This window comes from Pongo abelii, chromosome 5, assembly GCF_028885655.2.
Source record: "Pongo abelii isolate AG06213 chromosome 5, NHGRI_mPonAbe1-v2.0_pri, whole genome shotgun sequence".
NCBI classification, from domain to species: domain Eukaryota; kingdom Metazoa; phylum Chordata; class Mammalia; order Primates; family Hominidae; genus Pongo; species Pongo abelii.
In genome coordinates this window covers 50,031,007-50,051,766 of record NC_071990.2, presented here as the reverse complement: position 1 = coordinate 50,051,766, position 20,760 = coordinate 50,031,007, and the positions used below count along the sequence as shown (strand labels likewise).

The following is a 20,760-nucleotide window of genomic DNA, read 5'->3' as shown; positions in this document are numbered from 1 at the left end:
GTCCTGTTTCAATTATTCTTTGCTATTAAAAATAAGCAAACTCAAATTAAAATTCCAAATAATAACAATTAGCTATGTTTTACATATATTCAGAAAATAAGACAAAGAAACTATGTTTCTTTCCTAAAGTCACACAGCAAGTTGAGGATCAGTCTAAGATCCCGTGTAGCCCACTGGCTCCTGCATTAACCCAGGAACACTTCGTTTATATCTGTGTATTTAGCTGGGAACTTGAAGGTTCATTTGCATGGTGTGTGTTTTATTTTGTTTGGTTTGGTTTGCATGAGAACGTGGCTTACCCATTCATGATTCTTTCCGATTTCACCTCATTTACTGAAGGCACTAGAAGAAAGCCATCCTGTAGTTTCATAGGCAGACAAGGCAACAGATAAATCATTTCCACTTTAGTACACCCACACCCTCAGCCTGTTGTCTTTGTGATTCAGAAATGTCAGGAGAGAGATTTCTAAAAAGCTGTTGAAATCTTCAGGTTCACGCTACCAGGTGTTGGTCTGCCAGGAATTTGGCCCTCCCAAGCTTCATGGCTAGAGCTTGATCCTCCCTTTTGTTCCAGGCGCAGAGAACCTGATGATAAGCCCTCACTGATTGAAATAATGAGAGAGTAGACAGCAGTATGAACGCTACTGTCAGGATTCTACATATTTATAATTTAAAATGAAATTTATTAGAGTAAAGCTGTTCCTCTCTCCCTTCCTCACACCGCTGACCTGCTTGCTGAGTCTTTCTGCCTTTAAGTCTGCCCTTAATTAATTCACTCAAATGATGTTTATCAATTATATATTGTGCTAGACATGGTATTATTCACTCTAGATAACAAATGAGGTGCAAAAGAGACACAGCCCCTGTCCTGGAGCTAACAGGCCAGTAAGGGAAATGGCCATTCTTAAAAATTACATATAAATACAAACACTACATAAATACAGCACACACAGCCAACTGTACTAAATGCAAAGAAAAGACCACAGTTCAGTGAGAGATAATAGTGGAAACCAGGTTCAAAATGGGAGACCAATGAGGGCTTTTCTGAGGAAGTGTCACTTCATCTGAAAACTGAAGAATGATGGATGATGTATATAGGCTAGGGGGCAGAGAATATGTGGGAAGATTTCCAATTAGAAAGAGAAGCTTATGTGAAGAACTGAACAAGAGAAATAATTTCCCAGATGGTACATGATGCAGCTTATTTCAATACAAATGTCTACATTCAGAATAAGGCAAAAAATCTGAATTCTTCAAAGTTGAACAGACTGAAGTCAAGTCCTGGCATAGTCCCATCACCTATATGAGTAGAATCCTCTACTCCCCATGTGTTGAGTGGTTGCTGAGCTGCTGGAAATGTCCCAGAGAAAGAGAGATGCCATCGGTCTTGGATTATTTAATATACTGTGTCATTTTTTATTAAAGAGTTTAAAACTGCATTGATTTATGATATTGTTTAGATGTTCTTGCAATTTATTATTTGATACTTGGTTTTCACAAGCTTATGCATAGTTTATTAACATATACTCTTTTCATTTAGGATTTGTTGGAGTTCTCATGAACACTCTTTAGGCTACTGCAAAACCAAAAATTAAAGTGTGAGATGTACACATGTATTTTCATAGCTAAGCATGGGAGCCCACTCCTCTTGTACTATGCTGTAAGGAGCAATGGAAATACTCATTTTTCAAAGTATTTGTATATTTATAAAATTTCAAATATCACTTAGTCCTAACATATCATGTTCTACTGTGGAAAATCATACCAGAAAGACCAAAAAATCCTGCTGCTTTGTTTTATAAATATTTATTACAATGTATGTATCCTGGCAGTCAGTTGCACTCTCTCTCCAAATTCTGCATAGAATATTTTGGAAATTGGGCTTCGTGAAAGAAATTGTATTTAACTGGTAGCTCTTAGTTCTCAAAAACAGGTTTATTCTGCCATAAGAACAATTCCAAAGGGGAGACAAGAATTCCTCTACCCATATGGTAGTTTTGAATTGCTTAGCATCTTATTTACACTTGACTATCTATCAGGATGATAGATTAGTTATGTTCCTGTTTAAGTTTACTCTCTTCCTATTTAAGACTAAAACATATATCACAACCCATTTGTGTACTTCCATATTTTCACTTGTGTAAATCCGAGTAAGGAGTCAAAAACTTCATAAATACACAAAACTGCTCCTTAAAGTCCTATATATTCCCCATTACTCATGGGATAATATTTAGCATCTAGCATCCTTGGTACCGAATGTGACGGTCTTTACAACACAGCCACCTCCATTACAACATTATTTCTGCCACTTCCTCCTTCTCTCTTCATCTCTTTTATAGTCCAGCTTTTCTTGACTGATTGCCATTTCCAAAACATGCCCTGTTCTTCCAAGATTTATACCATTCCCTCTATCTGTTTTACTTGCAAAACCCTATTTATTTTTTAGTTCTCACATCCATATTGTTTTATATGCTAATGTTCTTGGCCTAAGGCAAAAAGTGTCACTGCCTTATTTATGTGTTATAATACTTTTATAACCACTATCATATCACGTATTTGTTTTTATATAATCATTCACTTATATTTATGTTTTCCCAACTAGATTCTTAATTTTCTTAAGAAGTTAACAGACCAGTTATATATTTTGCTTTAGATTCATGTCTTCTACAAAGCCTACCACAATATTTGGCATACAATAAGCCCTCAAGAAATGTCTACTGAATTAAGTTAAACATGATTCTAGATGCCTGTGCAATAGATCACTGGCATCATCCAGCTTCTCACAATTTCATTGCATATTCTTCAAATCAACATTTAGAACAACAATTAGATTACAGAGCATAATTTTCCCCAGTGGGTGGGGCATTTTAACCAGTCTTGCCCATTTTTTTTTCTTGTGATGTCATTGGGGTGCCTTGAACATGCAGTCAAATTCCACACACAGAGCAGTCCTTTGTTCTTATCAACATCTCACAGCCTGTGAAGCTCTCAGTGTGCCTCTGACCTTTGCCACAAACATGAGGTTCAACTTCCCTCTCATGGCCATAGTCCTGGAAATTGCCATGATTGTTTTATTTGGATTATTTGTTGAGTATGAAATGGACCAGACTGTTCTCGAGCAGCTCAGCAGCACCAAGTCAACAGACATGGGCACATTCTTTGAGTTATATCCTCGTGAGTAGGCAATTTACTACTTTCTATATATTTTTGGGTTCTTCATTTTCTCAGAATGTAAAACAATTGAATACTACAAACCCTTGAGCTCTTTGTAGAATTATATGATGGTTATGAGTTCTAAGGATATTACATGTTTGTACTGTGACATCTGGTCTTCTTCTCTGTGATTAAGGTGTTTGGTTAGAACTTTTTCCTATTAAAATATCAGAACAAGAAGCTGAAAATTAAAATAATTGATGCCTTTTGTATTGCTTATCTACTGCTAAATGACCTTTTTCCTTCAGTTGGTCACTAGTTCTGCAAAGAAAAGTATCACACTTCCTTTGCATTCCCAACTGAAAGGGCCAAAGGTAACTTTGGAGGACAGAGAGTTCTAAGAAAATGGAGTTATAAGAAGGGAAACCTAGATTTCATGTGAGGACCCTAAGGAATGAGAAGGGGTATTTAGTATGATGTAAGAAGTTAATGGAGTTTTAATCAAAAAGGTGTACTCAGAGTTTTACAATATTCTGAAAGGAAGTCAGTTTGTTCCTTTGAGATGAAAAGAAATGTGTGAATACTTAACATATTTTAAAGACAAAATCCTTCCTTGGGAATGATGATTGAGCAAAGAGAGAAATTTAGTTTCAAGTTTGGAAGGGTAGGCTGTAAAATAGTTAACATAACAATGATAACTACCATTTACTGAGTCCTTATTATAAACCAACACATCCATTACCTCATTAGCCAAGAAGGAAGACAGTAGTATGTCACTATTACATAGACTATTTGCTTTTCTTAAGTAAGGTTCAAATAATCTAAAAAATTTAAAAATTATTTAAAATGGTACAATGTTTATTATACTTCATAGCATATGTCTAAGCTTTTTAAAAAACAATTTGAAACTCTTTTTTTTATTCCGACATTTTTTGAGGGAATTAATATAATGGGGGTACTCCCATGTAGAAATAGTGGCCTAGAATTGCTAAGTGACATAGGAAAAATATAAAATTGAAAGTTAAGGACAGAGTTAGGGTAATAAGACAGAGAAAACTAGACTCCAAGTTTAGCTGTCTTTACACTGCATAGATGTCCGAGAGGGTTCTTGATTAAATAAGTTTTATAATTTGCAAGTTAGAGAATAAAACAGAAAAAATTCTGTTCAACTATGTATGCTTTTGTACATTTCATTCATTCATCCATTTATTCATTTAGTACATATTTTATTAAGCACTAAGCATGTGCTACAGCAAATTTATTCAAAAATAAAACAGATATGATTCTTTTATTCTAAGACTCCACTATGTGATACATTTGTAAACAAAGAGATGCAATACAATGTTAAAAATGCCAAAAATATGATCTAAGATTAATATGATTTAAATAAAATTATCTTAAGACTTTAAGAGCTTAATAATTGTATCATTCAAGCTGAACTTTCTAATTTCCAGCACCAAAGCTCCTAGGTAAAACTTCAATTCACAATTTGAGATCAAGACTAGGTTGAAGGAAAGTCACTAAACATGGTCATTTTTCAGTAGCCTAGCAATAGATGTATAATTTTTGAACATCTAGTGTGCAGCATAATGATGATAGTTAACAATACCGTATGGATACTTGTAATTTGCTGAGCGGATATTGCTTCAATTTAATCTGATCACCCCCCGCCCCACCCCCACCGACACACACAGGTACACATACACACACACACACAGGTGTACACACACAATAATAACAATGTAGAGGTAATGAATGTGTTAACTAGCTTGATTGTAGTGATCATTTCACAAAATATATGCATATCAAAATGTCAAGTTGTATACCTCAAATGTATATAATTTTATATGTCAATTATATCTCAATAAATCTGTTTAAAAATATAGTTTAGTAGTCACATCACTCTTCTACACTACTTGTAAAAACATGAAAATTTATTGATTTTATGATTCATGAAGAAAATATTTATTAAGCTACCAATTCTTGTAAGCAGTCTTCAACTCTCCCAAGCTTGTAGGCACTAGGCAGTGAATAAAACAAACAAAATGGGATTCCATTGTGTGTATATGCCACAATTTTTTTTATCTGTTCATCCACTGATGGATACTTAGGTTGATTCCGTATCTGGGCTATTGTGAATCGTGCTGCAATAAACATAAGAATGCAGATATCTCTTTCTCTTCAATATACTGATTTCATTTTCTTTGGAAAATCTCTAGTAGTGAGATTGCTGGTTCATGTGATAGTTATACTTTTAGTTTTTTGAGAAACTTCCATATTGTTTACATTATAATTTACATTCCCACCAACAGTGTGTAAGAATTTCCTTTTCTCTGCATGGAGGTAGAGAGTAGAATGATGATTACTAGAGACTGGGAAGGGTGTTGGAACAGGGAAAGTGATGAAGAAAGTTTGGTTAATGGCTACAAATATACAGTTAGATAAAAGGAAAAAGTTCTAGTGTTTGTCGTACAGTAAGGTGACTGTAGTTAACAACAATATATTGTATATTTTGAGATAACTAGAAGAGAAGATTTGAAAGGTTTCCTATACAAAGAAATGATAAATGTTAAAGGTGATGGATATCCTGAATAACATGATTTGCTTATTACAATTCATATGCATTTATCAAAATACCATCCACATGTATCCCATAAATGTATATAAATATTATATATCAATTTTAAACAGAAAAGAAAATGAAAAAAAGACAAAATGGGCAAAGTCCATGTCCTCAGGAAGTTTATATTCCACAGAGGAAGACAGACAAGGAGATGTGTGACCAGACACATCTGAATGTCTAATTGTATACCATATATTTAGATGGTTAAAAAAAAATGCCATGGCTGTAAACGAAGCAAGATTAGAGACATAAATGCATTTGGACAAGAGATGTTTTTTCAGCCTCTCTCCACCAGGGTTATGTGAGAGAACAAAATCCTAATAACTCAAGGCATCCATTGCATGCAATTAATTAACTTGTCTCCTATGCACCTAGAATGCCACAAAGTGAAATTTTACATGAAAGGTAGCCTTCATTCACTCAAAATGCTGTCCATAACCCAGTCTATTCACAATTAAAAGTTCTCTCTTCAGTAAAGGTGGGTCTCAAGACTCAAAATTCTGGAAAATTCTCATCTTCCAGTTCAGTTATATTACTCCTGCTTAAAATCGTTCATAGAATAGACTGAGAAAGTACATGACTGAGGTGTTATATACATATATATAATATGTTATATGTATTTCCCTACATTTCAAATAATTGACTTACACAAAGTTTATGTAATGGTATAAGTTAATGGAGAACAGATTGTTAATATTCATTAATAGAAAACAATGTTCAAGTCAAATGAGTAAACATTTTGGGTGCCTACCTAGTTCCATGCCCAGTGCCAGTGCAAGGATTCAAGCAAAGAAAAGGCTCGGTTCCTCCCCAAGAAGTTCACAGTACATTATGATAGTTCTCAATTGTAGTGCGGTAAAAGATTTGAGTATTTCAAAAATAAATGAAATTGTATATTAATCTACATTTTAAGTAAACTACAGAAAATACAAATTTATTCTCATTACTTGTATTCTGTCGTGCTTTTTTAAACAGTAGAGAAGGGAATTAGGTTACAGAACCCTTGGATTTGCACACAACCCTAAGCACAATTATGAAACTATGTTATGTACCTGAATATCATGTTTCATGCCATGAATAACCCCTGAGATACTCATTTTGATAAACTAGCTATACTCCATGGTTTTTGGCTTCCATAGCACCTATCAAAGTGCTGGTCACCCTGTTGAGTCAAATAATTTAACAAGCTCTGAAGTTTGACTGTGTCTGTCAGCTAATCCTTGCTAACATGTAGACGGACTAGAGAAAATTAAGGTTAAAGAGAAGGCTCTCTGGGGACTGTTTACATTTTATTAGAGATTCCACAGATGCTAGGTATTTAATATCTAGGGGACATTAAAATCATATTAATGATCTTTTTATACTCTGTGGCATTAAAAATCCTTTAGTTTATCTTGTACTTTGACTGGCTCATTTACTCATGTGTCACACTGTAATACTGTTACATTGTCCATTTGAAAAATATTGATTCACTGACTTATACAGGTCTTCCAAAAGTTGACATATTTCCATATATAACATAAAAAAGAATATTCGTTAATATCATCAACAGTCTCTCTAGAAAAGCCTTGCCAAGTATCAGGAAGTTGATAAGCTTGTGATAGCAGACACCAAATTTTCTGAAATTCTAATTGTTTAAAAACTGAGAATATATCATAGCTATAAATACTGTCAGTTCTTTAAATTGAGATGATAGCCTCATTTCATGCATTTTTCAGAAAATATCTGCCAGACACTCAAGTCTGAGAAGCAACAATGTATGTGTCAGTCTTTCTTTCAAGCAACAATGGAATCTTATTAAAATGTTTCTTGTTCAATTAGCAACTCAATCAATCACAGAAGTGCTTTTTTTCTAAGATATCATCACATTTCAGTAGTGCTTTACTTATATTTGTATTTCACCAGGCTAATTCATACATATTAAAAAGACATGTCATACACGAAAGGCAAATACAATCCTAGAATTGTCATGAAAATAGTTTTAACTTCTCAGACTCCCTGAAAGTCAGTCTGCAGGACACCCAGATATCTGTGGGTCACACTTTGGGAATCACTGAAGATAGAGGTGAACTGGCAAAGGATCTACACATCACTTGAAATCCTTTCATGACTTTCACCAAAAGATTCAGCAAATCTTCATGTTACAAACAAAGGTAGCTGATTTGTGCTGTGTAAACAATTCCTAGGAAATGGTTTGCTGCTGCTTTGTTACCTGGAATTGTCATGATAACTGAATTAATATACTGTCTGTAATATGTGACCTAACAATAAGATACTAGTCTCTAGCAGAACCGATGTGATGCCTTTGAATTGAACAGTTTTGCCTGCTTAAAAGGCCTGGAAGCCATGGGCACAAATAGAACTAAGACCTTGGATTTGAAATATCATTCCCCACTCAGGGACTCATTGGAGAAATTGATGGTTCCAGGTTGGGACAAAGAAAGCACAAGGTAACCCAAGTGGTTAAAGACTAACAGGGCCATGTGAAAAGGACACAGGATCCTGCTTGAATGGGGCATCAACAGGCCAAATTAGGAATACATGCAGTGTTAAAATAATAATAACATAATGGTAATAGAAATTCAAATAAGGAAAAAGGGATTCAATAAGCCCACAGAAATATTGCATAAAAGAGAAAAAGAGGAGAAGGAGGAAGCTCTTCTTTATAGAAGAATACTAATTAATATAAAAGGAGAATAGACATAGAAAATTACAATTTTGAAATTACCAATGTAATAATTCATTTCAGCAATGTTCATCATGGAAGCCAAAATCATTGGGTGAAAAGTTATTGGATAACATGGCATTCACATGTTCTGAAAAAGTCACCCAGAGATTACTTGATACTTACAGGGTCAAAGTTACATTTATAGTGGAGAGATCTGGCAACACCAGTTTTAACCAAGTGGTCAAACCTACCATTATCAGTAATAGGAAAAACAAATTATGTGCTTCCTGGTGTGATCTAGTGGGAAGTACACAATACTATCTGTATAATATTCTTGACAAAAATATTTAGTCTGATTCTAATCATGGTGAAACAATCAAAAAAATCCAAATTGTAGTGCATTCTACATAAAAAATGAAATAATACCAGCAATGAAAAGCATGTAAGAGAACTGCTCTAAATCAAAGGCGTCTAAAGACACATGACAAAGTAAATGTATGAAACTTGAGTGAATAATTAATCCAGAAATTTTATAAAAAGACAGTCTGGGGATAGTTGGAGTAATCTGAATACAATTCTATGTTAGATCATATTATTATATCAATGTTGGCATTTCTTGGATGTGATGCTGATATTATGGTATTTAGAATTCTATGGTATTTTACTTAGGAGATGTACACCCACACACACAGAGAGAAAGGAAGTGTGAAAATGCTATTAACTGATAAATCTGAGTGAATAGTATGTAAGTGTTTATTGTATTCTCTTTTCTAAATATTTGAAACATGTAAAAATAACATATTTAGAGGGAGGAAGGAAGATACTGCCCTAAGGATACTATTCTCTCAAAAAAGATGAGTTTAGAATACAACCCCACTGGTTCAAAAGACTGCCAAAAAGTTATATGTATAGCAAACTACCTTGCCAGCCTTGAGCCACTAAAAAGCTGGCCCTCACCAGTAATCTATTTATTTATGAATAACTCAGGCTGTTCCTAAAAAGCTACAGGTGGCAGACTTTCTGTTGAGTTCTCTGAGACAAGCCACCTAATGACTCCTATCTTCAGACTTGCATTCACTTTCTCCTGCAGAAGTGTTTAACTGGCAGTGTTCCATCAAGTCTATTTGAATAACTGACGAATGAGCACACAGAGCAACAAAACAGACAAACAAACGAAATAAAAGAAGAGGGATATGCACAACATGGGTAACACTCAGAGAATGATTCTTAAAAGGTATCTAGAAGATTTTCAGGTAAAGGAGTATTGTGGCTGGGCTCATACCTGCACTTTGGGAGGCTGAAGCAAGAAGATAACTTGGGCCCAGGAGTTTGAGATCAGCATGGAAAACATAGTGAGACCCTATCACTACAAAACATAAAATAAAAATTTAGCTGAGTGTGGTAGTGTGCACCTGTAATCCCAGCTACTCAGGAGGCAGAGGCAGGAGGAGGTCAAGGCTGTAGTGAGTTATGTTCATGCCACTGCATTCCAGCCTGGGCAACAGAGCAAGACCCTGTCTCTCTCTGTCTCTCTCTCTCTCTCTCTCTCTCTCTCTGTCTCTCTCTCTGTCTCTCTCTCTCTCTCTCTCTCTCTCACACACACACACACACACACACACACAAAGTGTTGGGTGTGAGATGGAGTGGACATCATTCCAAGCAGCTGGCATATATACATATCTATATAGGAAATAGAGGAAAAGGAGAGTTTTGTTTCATTTTGTTTCTTTTGGGTGGTAGAGAGCGTTAGAATAATCAGTTACATCTTAACATGTTGAGTTATTAAGTGATATGATTTGGTTGTGTCCCCAACCAAATCTCATCTTGAACTGTAGTTCCCATAATTCCCACATGTCGTGGGAGGGACCCAGTGGGAGGTAATTGGATCATGAGGGCAAGTCTTTCCTGTGCTGTTCTTGTGATAGTAAGTCTCACAAGATCTGATGATTTTATAAAGGGGAGTTCTCCTACACCAGCTCTCTCACCTGCCACTATGTAAGACATGAGTTTACTCCTCATTCGCCTTCCACCACGATTGTGAGGCCTCTCCAGTCATGTGGAACTGTGAGTCAATTAAACCTTTCCTTTAGGAATTACCCAGTCTCAGGTATGTTTTCATTAGCAGTGTGAGACAGATTAATGCAGTAAATTGGTACAGGTAGAGTGGGATGCTGCTGTAAAGATACCTGAAAATGTGAAGTAACTTTGGAACTGGGTAACAAGCAGAGGTTGAAACAGTTTGGAGGGCTCAGAGGAAGACACGACGGTGTGGGAAAGTTTGGAAGTTCCTTGAGACTTGTTAAATGGCTTAGACCAAAATGGTGATAGTGAGATGGGGAACTTGTTGGGAATTGGAGTAAAGGTCACTCTTGCTATACAAAGAGGCTGGCATAGTTTTGCCCCTCCCCTGAAGATCTGCAGAACTTTGAACTTGAGAGAGATGATTTAGGGTATCTGGCGGAAGAAATTTCTTAGCAGCAAAGCATTCGAGAGGTGACAGCGCATAACAGTTTAGAAAATTTTCGGCCTGATGATGCAGTAGAAAAGAAAAACCCATTTCCTGAGGAGAAATTTAAGACAGTTGCAGAAATTTGCATAAGTAACCAGGAGCCAAATGTTCCCTCATCACCAAGATGATGTGGAAAATGTCTCCAGGGCATGTCAGAGACCCTCATGGCCATCCCTCCCATCACAGGCCAGGAGGCCTAAGAGGGAAAAATGGCTTCATGGGCCAGGCCCAGGGCTTCCCTGCTCTATGCAACCTCAGGACATGGTGCTCTGTATCCCAGCTGCTTCAGCGCCAGTCATGGCTTAAAGGGGTCAATGTACAGCTCCGGTTGTTTCTTCAGCGGGTGCAAGCCCCAAGCCCTGGCAGTTTACATGTGGTATTGGGACTGTGGGAGCACAGAAGTCAAGAATTGAGGTTTCAGAACTTCTGCCTAGATTTCACAGGATGTATGGAAGTGCCTGGATATCCAGACAGAAACTTGCTGCAGGGGAAGAGCCATCATGGAGAACCTCTGATAGGGCAGTGCAGAAGAGAAATGTGGGGTGCAAGCCCAAACACAGAGTCACTACTAAAGCACTGTGTAGTGGAGGTGAGAAGAGGGCCACTGTCCTCCAGACCCCAGAATGGTAGATCCACTGACAGCTTGCACCGTGCCCCTGGAAAAGCCACAGACACTCAACTCTAGCTGTGAAAGTAGCCTGGAGAGGGGGCTGTACCCTGAAAAGCCACAGAGGCAGACTGCCCAAGGCCATGGGAGCCCGCCTCTTGCATCAGTGTGACCCGGATGTGAGACATGGAAGCAAAGGAGACCATTTTGGAAATTTAAGATTTAAGGACTGCCCATTGGATTTCAGGCTTGCATGGGGCCTGTAGCAGCTTTGCTTTTGCCAATTTCTCACATTTGGAATGGGAGTATTTACCCAATGCCTATACCCCCATTGTGTCTAGGAAGTAACTAATTTGTATTTCATTTTACAGGCTCACAGGTAGAAGGGACTTGCCTTGTCTCACATGAAACTGTGGACTTTTCAGTTAATTCTGAAATGAGTTAAGACTTTGGGGGACTGTTGGGAAGGCATGATTGGTTTTGAAATGCAAGAATATGAGATTTTGGAGGGGCTGGAGCAAAATGAGATGGTTTGTCTGTGTTCCCACTCAAATCTCATCTTGAATTGTAGTTCCCATAATTCCCATGTGTTGTGGGAGAGAACCAGTGGGAGGTAATTGAAACATGGGAGCCAGTCTTTCCTGCGCTGTTCCCATGATAGTGAATAAGTCTCATGAGAGCTGATGGTTTTATAAAGGAGAGTTGTCCTACACAAGCTCTCTTGCCTGCCGCCATGTAAGACATGACTTTGCTCCTCCTTTGCCTTTCACCATGATTGTGAGGCCTCCCCAACCTTGTGGAACTGTGAGTCAATTAAACCTTTTTCCTCTACAGATTACCTAGTCCTGGGTATGTCTTTATTAGAACTGTGAGAACAGAGTAACACATTAGGGCTTGCAAGATATCCTATTGCAAGATATAAAAGTAGAATAGAACAAAATTAACAACATAAATTAAACTCTACTAATGAATGAGATGATGCTGAGGATGCTGCTGCTGCTGATGGTGGTGGTAATGGTGATGATGATGGTGAAATTGTATCCTGTCAGGTTCTGGTTACCAACCTCAAATCCAAATTTATTTTTAGCAGAAAAGTAGAACAAATTTTAAATTATAATAAAACCACTGATTATAATGATGCTTAATTTGTCATAGGCACTGTATAAACTTATTGTGTATTTATTTTCTAATCCTCAAAACTACCCTTGGAATACACATGTTAAGAAGAAATACCTGCGGTAAAGTTGAGGTTTAGAAAGATTAAGCAATTTGCCCGAGGTCGAATGTTTAATAAATGAAAGAGCTTAGTCAGATTCCAACCCAGATTGTCTGCCTCCAAAACCTGTGTTTTAACCACTACGTTCTATAGGCAGCATTGTTTATCAGGTAGGAATTTGGGCCACATTTGTCTACATGGATTGATTGTCTCCAACAGATTTGCCAAAATATTTATTGGTCTTCACTAACATCAGTCAACTTTTAAAGGGTGAGAATATATTCTTTGTGGGAAAATGAGTTCACTCAGTGAAAACACCAAGGTGAGTGATCTTATATCCCTGTATTCTAAACAAAAATTGTAGAATTCAAAGCAATTGCTGATGTTTTCCAAGATAAGGCACTGTGAGCTTAAAATATATAAAGATATATACAGACAAACACATACTTACACATAGAGATAAAATTGTTTTTTACACAAGTGATAATATGGGGGGCTTTATGCATGTCATCAACTAATAGCAAAGAAACAGGTTTGGCTATTTGAAAACGGCTAAATATTGTGGTTTCCCTGAAGATTGATTCTACATGTGATAGTCCTAAATATACACCAATATCAAAACATAAAAGTGTGTTAGATGTTAGATGTACACCAGAGTTTACATGTTTATTCTGGATATATTTCACATGCACTCTGTACCAGATACTGGAGACATAGGAGGTAAATAAAGCACATGCCCTCATGGAGCCTTATGAAGTATTAGTCCCATTTTACAGGTGAGGAAATCACTGACTATCCAAAGACACACAGCTAGTAAACAATTAGAATGGAATATAAACTACCAGCTAGCATACAGCTAACACAGTGTCTTTGATCAGTGTGATGCCTCTCTAAATGTGACAGATGCCAGGCACAGTGGCTCATGCCTGTAATCCCAGCACTTTGGGATGCCGAGGCTGGTGGCTCACCTGAGGTCAGGAGTTCGAGACCAACCTGGCCAACATGGTGAAACCCTGTCTCTACTGAAAATACAAAATTAACCAGGTGTGGTGGCACACGTCTGTAGTCCCAGCTACTCAGGAGGCTGAGAGAGAAGAATCGCTTGAACCCAGGAGGCAGAGGCTGCAGTGAGCCGAGATCGCACCACTGCACTCCAGCCTGGGCAAGACAGAGTGAGACTCCATCTCAAAATAAATTAATTAATTAATAAAAATAATAAGTAATGAATAAATAAATGTGAAAGACACAACTTATCACAGCCAGGGGGATGGGAATGCTAAGAACAGTGTAGGATTCTAATGCCTTGAGATTTCTCCACTTTTATAGTTTTCACTATTCTCTTTCATTTTCTGTTAACAACTTTCAGGAAAATACTTGAAATAAAAACACTGAGTTGCTATGATCTCAGGGAGCAGCAAGGAATGGGAGAAGGGAGCAAGGAAAATGTAGGCACCTGGTTCCATCTCCCCTGCTATCTTGGCCCAAAACAGAGTGCAAAATTTGCTGTGCTGCTGGGCAGAAATTTTTAAGTAAATCAAGCCAGCACTTTCTGTTTTGGTCTAAAACGTTTAAAGAAAATGAAAGTTTTACACTGCTTACTATGAATCCTTAAAAGCATAGTTGATTTAGATGAGGGTTTCTCCGCAGCAGCACCCTTAACACTTTGAGCCCAATACTTCCTTGTGGGAAGCTGTCCTATTCACCACAGGATGTTTGGCAGCATCCCTAGTCTGTACCCTCAGGACATCAGCGACACCACTCTAACTCCTCAAGTTGCAACAACCACAAATGTCTCCAGACATTGTCAAATGTACTCTGGGGGTTAATATTACCTTTTGTTGAGAATCACTGATTTAGACAAGACTTGATAATCCTTAAAACCTGTTGGAAGATTTCTCCAAAGTGCAAACCCCTAAAGAAATTCCTTTTCTTCTATAAAATGGACACTGTATTCCTTTAGTGGCAGAGCCTTGTACCACACAACTATAGTTGTGGCCCTCTCCCTGGTCCCCACCTACAAACTCTTAAAGCAGGATAAATGATAATGCAATAATCCTAGTTGTTTATAAACCTTTTTATTCGTATATTTCACACGGAATCATTATCTGTCAAGAGCCTCCACAACTTTTAAGCTCTTATTAATTTAAATCATAAATGAGGTTCTTAAGCCCCCTTGTGGCGAAAAGCAGTAACAAGAATTACATCAGAAGAGGGAAAAATATTGAAGCACAGTTAATATATGAAATTTCTTTACCCCAATATAAAATGTCTGGTTTTCGGCCGGGCGCGGTGGCTCACGCCTGTAATCCCCGCACTTTGGGAGGCCGAGGCGGGCGGATCACGAGATCAGGAGATCGAGACCATCCTGGCTAACACGGTGAAAACCCCGTCTCTACTAAAAATACAAAAAAATTAGCCGGGCGTAGTGGCGGGCGCCTGTAGTCCCAGCTACTCGGGAGGCTGAGGCAGGAGAATGGTGTGAACCCGGGAGGCGGAGCTTGCAGTGAGCCGAGATAGCGCCACTGCAGTCCGGCCTGGGCGACAGAGCGAGACTCTGTCTCAAAAAAAGAAAAAAAAAAAAAAAAAAAAAAGTCTGGTTTTCCATCAAAGGAGAAGGGGGGGTGAAATCTGCAGAATAATTGTTCCACTAACAGAAATTATGAAATTAGATAAAACAATTTCTTAAATTAGTTGGTGTATTAGCTCGTTTTCACACTGCTGATAAAAACATACCAAAGACTGGCAATTTACGAACTAAAGTTTATTTGACTTACAGTTCCACATGGCTGAGGAGGCCTCACAATCATGGTGGAAGGCAAGGAGGAGCAAGTCACCTCTTACATGGGTGTCAGCAGGCAAAGAGAGAGCTTGTGCAGAGAAACTCCTGTTTTTAAAACCATCAGATTGCCAGGCGCGGTGGCTCACACCTGTAATCCAGCACTTTGGGAAGCCAGGGAGGGTGGATCACAAGGTCAGGAGTTCGAGACCAGCCTGACCAACATGGTGAAACCCTGTCCCCACTAAAAGTACCAAGTCGGGCATGGTGGCCCATGCCTGTAACCCCAGCTACTTGGGAGGCTGAGACAGGAGAATCACTTAAGACTGGGAGGCGGAGCTTGCAGTGAGCCAAGATCGCACCACTGCACTCCAGCCTGAGGGACAAGAATGAGACTCTGTCTAAAAAAAAAAAAGAAAAACCATCAGATCTCGTGACACCCACTCACTGTCACGAGAACAGCACGGGAAGGACCTGCCTCCATTATTTAGTCATCTCCTACCGGGTCCCTCCCACAACACATGGGAATTATGGGAGCTACAAGATGAGATTTGGGTGGAGACACAGAGCCAAACCATATCAGTTGGTAACTGCACAGTTTAAAACCAATAAATTACAGGCAGAACCAGAGTGCTCTAAGAAAAAAAAAAAAAAAAGAATGTTAGAAAAAACTTCGTGTAATTAAAAAAAATGAACAAAATGAAAAAAACTGAGTCTTTATTTTTATTCTAGTTTGTGACTATAAACAAGTAACCTAACTTCTCTGTGTCTTAGTGTCCTGACCTAAATGCAAAATAAAATAAATTGTAGAGCTAAGACACTTTAGACATCATGTAATCCAAGTATTCCTTAAAAGATAACTGAGTCCCATAAAGGTTTAGTAAAACCATAGTAAGAATCATGCATATCCCCTGAGTTCCTGTCCAATTTATTCTATGATCTAGATCAAATTTTTACATACAAAAATTAAATGGTGGGTGACAAATCAATGTGTAAAGGAAAATGAATATATGTGATTATCTCTACTTCAAAAAGCAAAAAGGGAAACAGGTTGATATTAATTGACAAATGCCCATCAGCGAGTGAGGTAAAATCTCAGTTCCAGGGTACCCTGGGTAGGTATGGGATGGGAATCAACACCTTAAGGATCAACACCTGAGGGAAAAGAATTTGGGCAGAGAAGGAGAAAGCCTCAGCTGACCCTGCAGGAGGCTCTGAAGCTAGGATTGTCCAGTTTTAGGTGGTCCTTTTCTGAGACAAGCGGTTGCTCATGTGAATCAGTTATTGTGTCCAGACTACTCGAGGGAAGAACTATGATCTTGAGCAAAACAAGAACATTTTCCAGAGAGAATTGAGAGCTTAGGGCTTCATCTGGCGGCACTCCTGACAGCCAGGGAAAATGGGAGGAATAAGTCTTTTGATCTGAAGGGGGCATCTGGGCAGCACATCTCAGCATCCACTGCAGTAGACAAGCCTGAGTAGTGTACCACAGTCTCTTACCCTCAACACACTAGCCCCTGAGCCTGATGGCAGAACAGAAGTAGAGAGGAGCCAAGAAGCAGTAACATCTCTGTGTGCCTCGGAAGCCAGAGCTCTGCTTCGGTTATTTTATACCCCTACAGTGCTCAATGAATGGAGAAATCAGGAAAGTCAGGTTGGAGTTCAAATCCTGACTTCACCCTTTGGGCAAATTAATTGACTTTTAATGTTGGTTTCTTCTGGGACATATTTTCCAGGCACATCCTCCCTCATATCTATTTCCACTTAAACCTCTGGCCACAATGGTGATGTTTAATTAAAAAGAGACTATGGGGCCGGGCATGGTGGGTCACACCTGTAATCCCACCACTTTGGGAGGCCAAGGCGGGCAGATCACCTGAGGTCAGGAGTTTGAGACCAGCCTGGCCAATGTGGTGAAACCTCGTCTCTACTAAAATACAAAGATTAGCCGGGCACGGTGGCATGCGCCCGTAATCCCAGCTACTTGGGAGGCTGAGGCAGGAGAATTGCTTGAACCTAGGAGGCGGAGGTTGCAGTGAGCCGAGTTCATGCCACTGCACTCCATCCTGGGAGACAGAGCGAAACTCCGTCTCCCCCCCCAAAAAACAGAGAGAGAGAGAAACTGTGGTACCCCATTCAGGTTTGTCTACTGTAGTGGATGCTGTTATGTACTGCTCAGATCCTCCCTTCAGATCAAAGGACTATTTCCAATGCAAAAATGTCAATCTCATATATGGTTTATCCATATATATGTCTTACCAACTTAGCTGTCAGTTTCTTGAAGGAAGAGCTCAAGTTTTCACTATCTTGCGTTTGATCATATGTTTTATTGGCATAATACTTTACTGTATGCAAATCCTCCTACACAGGTGATCCCACTTGGATTATTCTGTGAAATAGGGCCTTTACAATGTTGCAGATGAAAACACTGAAGCTCATAGACAGTAAGTGACTTGCCCAGGGTCACACAGTCATGTGATCGAACTCAGGTACCTGAGCCCATATCCCCAAACACCAAGTTGAATATTTGTTACTCAAGAGGATACAGCCTTTATGTTTATTAATGCTTCATGGTTCATAAGGTGCTAACAAAGAAATTATCCCATTTGACTCAAATAATGATCTGGTAAGATTTTCGTGGCTGGTGCTATTATACGTATTTGATAAATGGAGACTCATCCATCAAAGAAACGTACTACTTCTTCTCTGATATGCAAGCTCTTATGCCAAGTTAAAGAGAGCCAAGTATGAATGGTTCCAAACCCCTTCAATCAAGAAGTTCACAATCTAGTGCAGGAGATGGACACCTTATTGACTATTACAGTGTGACAAATGCTAAATAAATGCTAATATAGCATGACAATGATAAAGCTGAAGTATATACACAAAGCTATGTAAATGAAAACAGAAAATAATTCTGTTTCCTGAGAGTATTGGGAAAGTCTTCAAGAAGGGGTGATGCTTGCTCTGTGCTTTGTAAGGCTGTCCTCTGGTGGAAAACAATGTAAAATTCCTCAGGCACAGGATGAAAGACACACTGTTGTAATAGTGCATAGTCTTCCCAATAAAAAGCTCCAACACTGAATAACTTGCCAAAGTCTCTTGGTTAGTAAGTAGTCAAGCTGGCATTGGAACAAGACTTTTGCTTCCCAGTTAAATGCTCTCTTTTCCTAGTGTGTTATACAAAGGTGGTAGCACTTAATAAGTGGGATATACTATGATGCAGTACTTTCTTCATGCTCTCCTAATGCAGATTTTTTTTCCTTTACTCTTTTCCAGTGTTCCAAGATGTACATGTTATGATATTTGTTGGGTTTGGCTTCCTCATGACCTTCCTGAATAAATATGGCTTCGGCGGTGTGGGTATCAACCTACTCATTGCTGCTTTGGGCCTCCAGTGGGGCACTATTGTACAGGGAATCCTGCACAGCCAGGGACAGAAATTTAACATTGGAATCAAAAAGTGAGCATCCTTACTATGGGCTGAATGTTTGCGTCCTCCAGAATTCATATATTACACTCTTAACCTCCAACATGATGATATTAAGAGGTGGGGGACTGGGGAGGTGACCAGGTCATGAAGGCAGAGTGTTTATGAATGGGATCAGTGTCCTTGTGAAAGAGGTCCACAGGAGACTCCAGACCCCTTCCACTGTGTGAGAACACAGCTGGAAGGCACCATCTACCAACCAGAAAGGGAGCCCTCATCAGACACCAAGTCTGTCAGCATCTTCATCTTGGGCTTCCCAGCCTCCAGAACCATAAGAAATAAATTTCTGTTATTTATAAACAACCCAGTTTATGGTATCTTGTTATAGCAGTCCAAACAGACTAAGACAATTCTTTATTTTTCAACCATTGCATTTTCAAATCAATCGTTTCTCTGGTAGTTCCCTGTCATTTACTGTACTGGCTGGCAAATTGCCACGCTTGTGCAACAGAAAATTGTTGAAATTCAAAAATCTGAATCAATGCCTTCCTCTACTGAACTGGATAATACATTCATGTCTGTAACCTCTCTGGTTTGACTTTGAGGGTATGAGAAACCCTCTTCCATAAAAGTATTATTCCTTCCATCTCAGCTACAGGGAGCAAAAATTTCCCATTAGTTATTTTTCAGGTTGTTTCTAAAATGTAAACATGTATTCTTGTTGTGCAATAGTAAACACACACCCCAGGAAATAATTCACTTATTAGATCAACGAATATAAAGTAAAACCCTAAATGAGATAAAAGGTAAGTTAAAATATGTACATTAGAGCAACTAATGAGTGTCTGGTCAAAAAGAGGAGGAGTAAGGAAGTGGGAGATGATGAGTAAGCACTGGATGGGCCTGGTGGGAGATGGGATTGCACTTTGGTCAGTTTTATGTTGGGTGTGCATTACTCTTCAATTTATTCTTGTTTCCCCTCAGCATGATAAATGCAGACTTCAGTGCAGCCACAGTTCTGATATCTTTTGGAGCTGTCCTGGGAAAAACGAGCCCCACCCAAATGCTGATCATGACAATTATAGAAATTGCTTTTTTTGCTGGCAATGAATATCTGGTTGGTGAAATATTTAAGGTAAGAGTTAGAAAATTTATGCTTTCCTAGCTTTGGGCATCAGTTCTGGCTACAAAAAAACAATGGGTGTCTACGGTGTATGGGAGCAAATCTTGGTGAGAGTGATACCATAGGAAATAGTAAAAATAATCATCATTTACTGAGTGCCTACTGTAAACTAGGAGTTTTGTAAATATTATCTTATTTCATCTTCACAACAACACTGCATGGCAGGTATTATTTCTATTATCATATACACACCATAAAAACTGATTATCACAGATGCTGAATGGCTTGCCAGAGTCTGAATTCACCTCCAGATTTTTCTAATTCCTCAACTCCTCTTTTGCCTATCAATGATCAATTCCTTTTTTACATTTTTATTACTAGGTGAATAGCCCTATATAAATCCTTGTAGTGGTTTTTGTTAAGGCCTCAGTCAAACTTTTTTCTCCACAAATATTTCATTGATTCCTCCCAGGAATAATAAATAAATAAAGAACATTTGGTGGCACTCTCTAGTACTTTGTTATTTTGTTTATATTTCTGTTAACATTAAGTCAACTGCAAATATTTTTGATAACTTTCTAGATGTTGGGGACTCAATGACAAACAAAATATGAAAGTTTCTGTTTTTATAGAGCTTACACTCTAGTGGGAGAGA

The 20,760-nt window shown here is 38.4% G+C and overlaps 1 protein-coding gene across 1 annotated transcript in view; it reads left to right on the top strand.

Annotated features, from left to right (window-relative positions):
• Positions 1–2,996: 2,996 nt before the first annotated feature.
• The window catches only part of RHAG (Rh associated glycoprotein), a 29,993-nt gene continuing 12,229 nt past the window's right edge, over positions 2,997–20,760 (top strand). Inside the window, exons 1-3 of the mRNA XM_002816975.5 lie at positions 2,997–3,174; positions 18,832–19,015; positions 19,967–20,117. Of these exons, the coding sequence (XP_002817021.4) occupies positions 3,018–3,174; positions 18,832–19,015; positions 19,967–20,117 (492 nt within the window). The 5' untranslated portion in view covers positions 2,997–3,017. The remainder of the gene's footprint in view (positions 3,175–18,831; positions 19,016–19,966; positions 20,118–20,760) is intronic.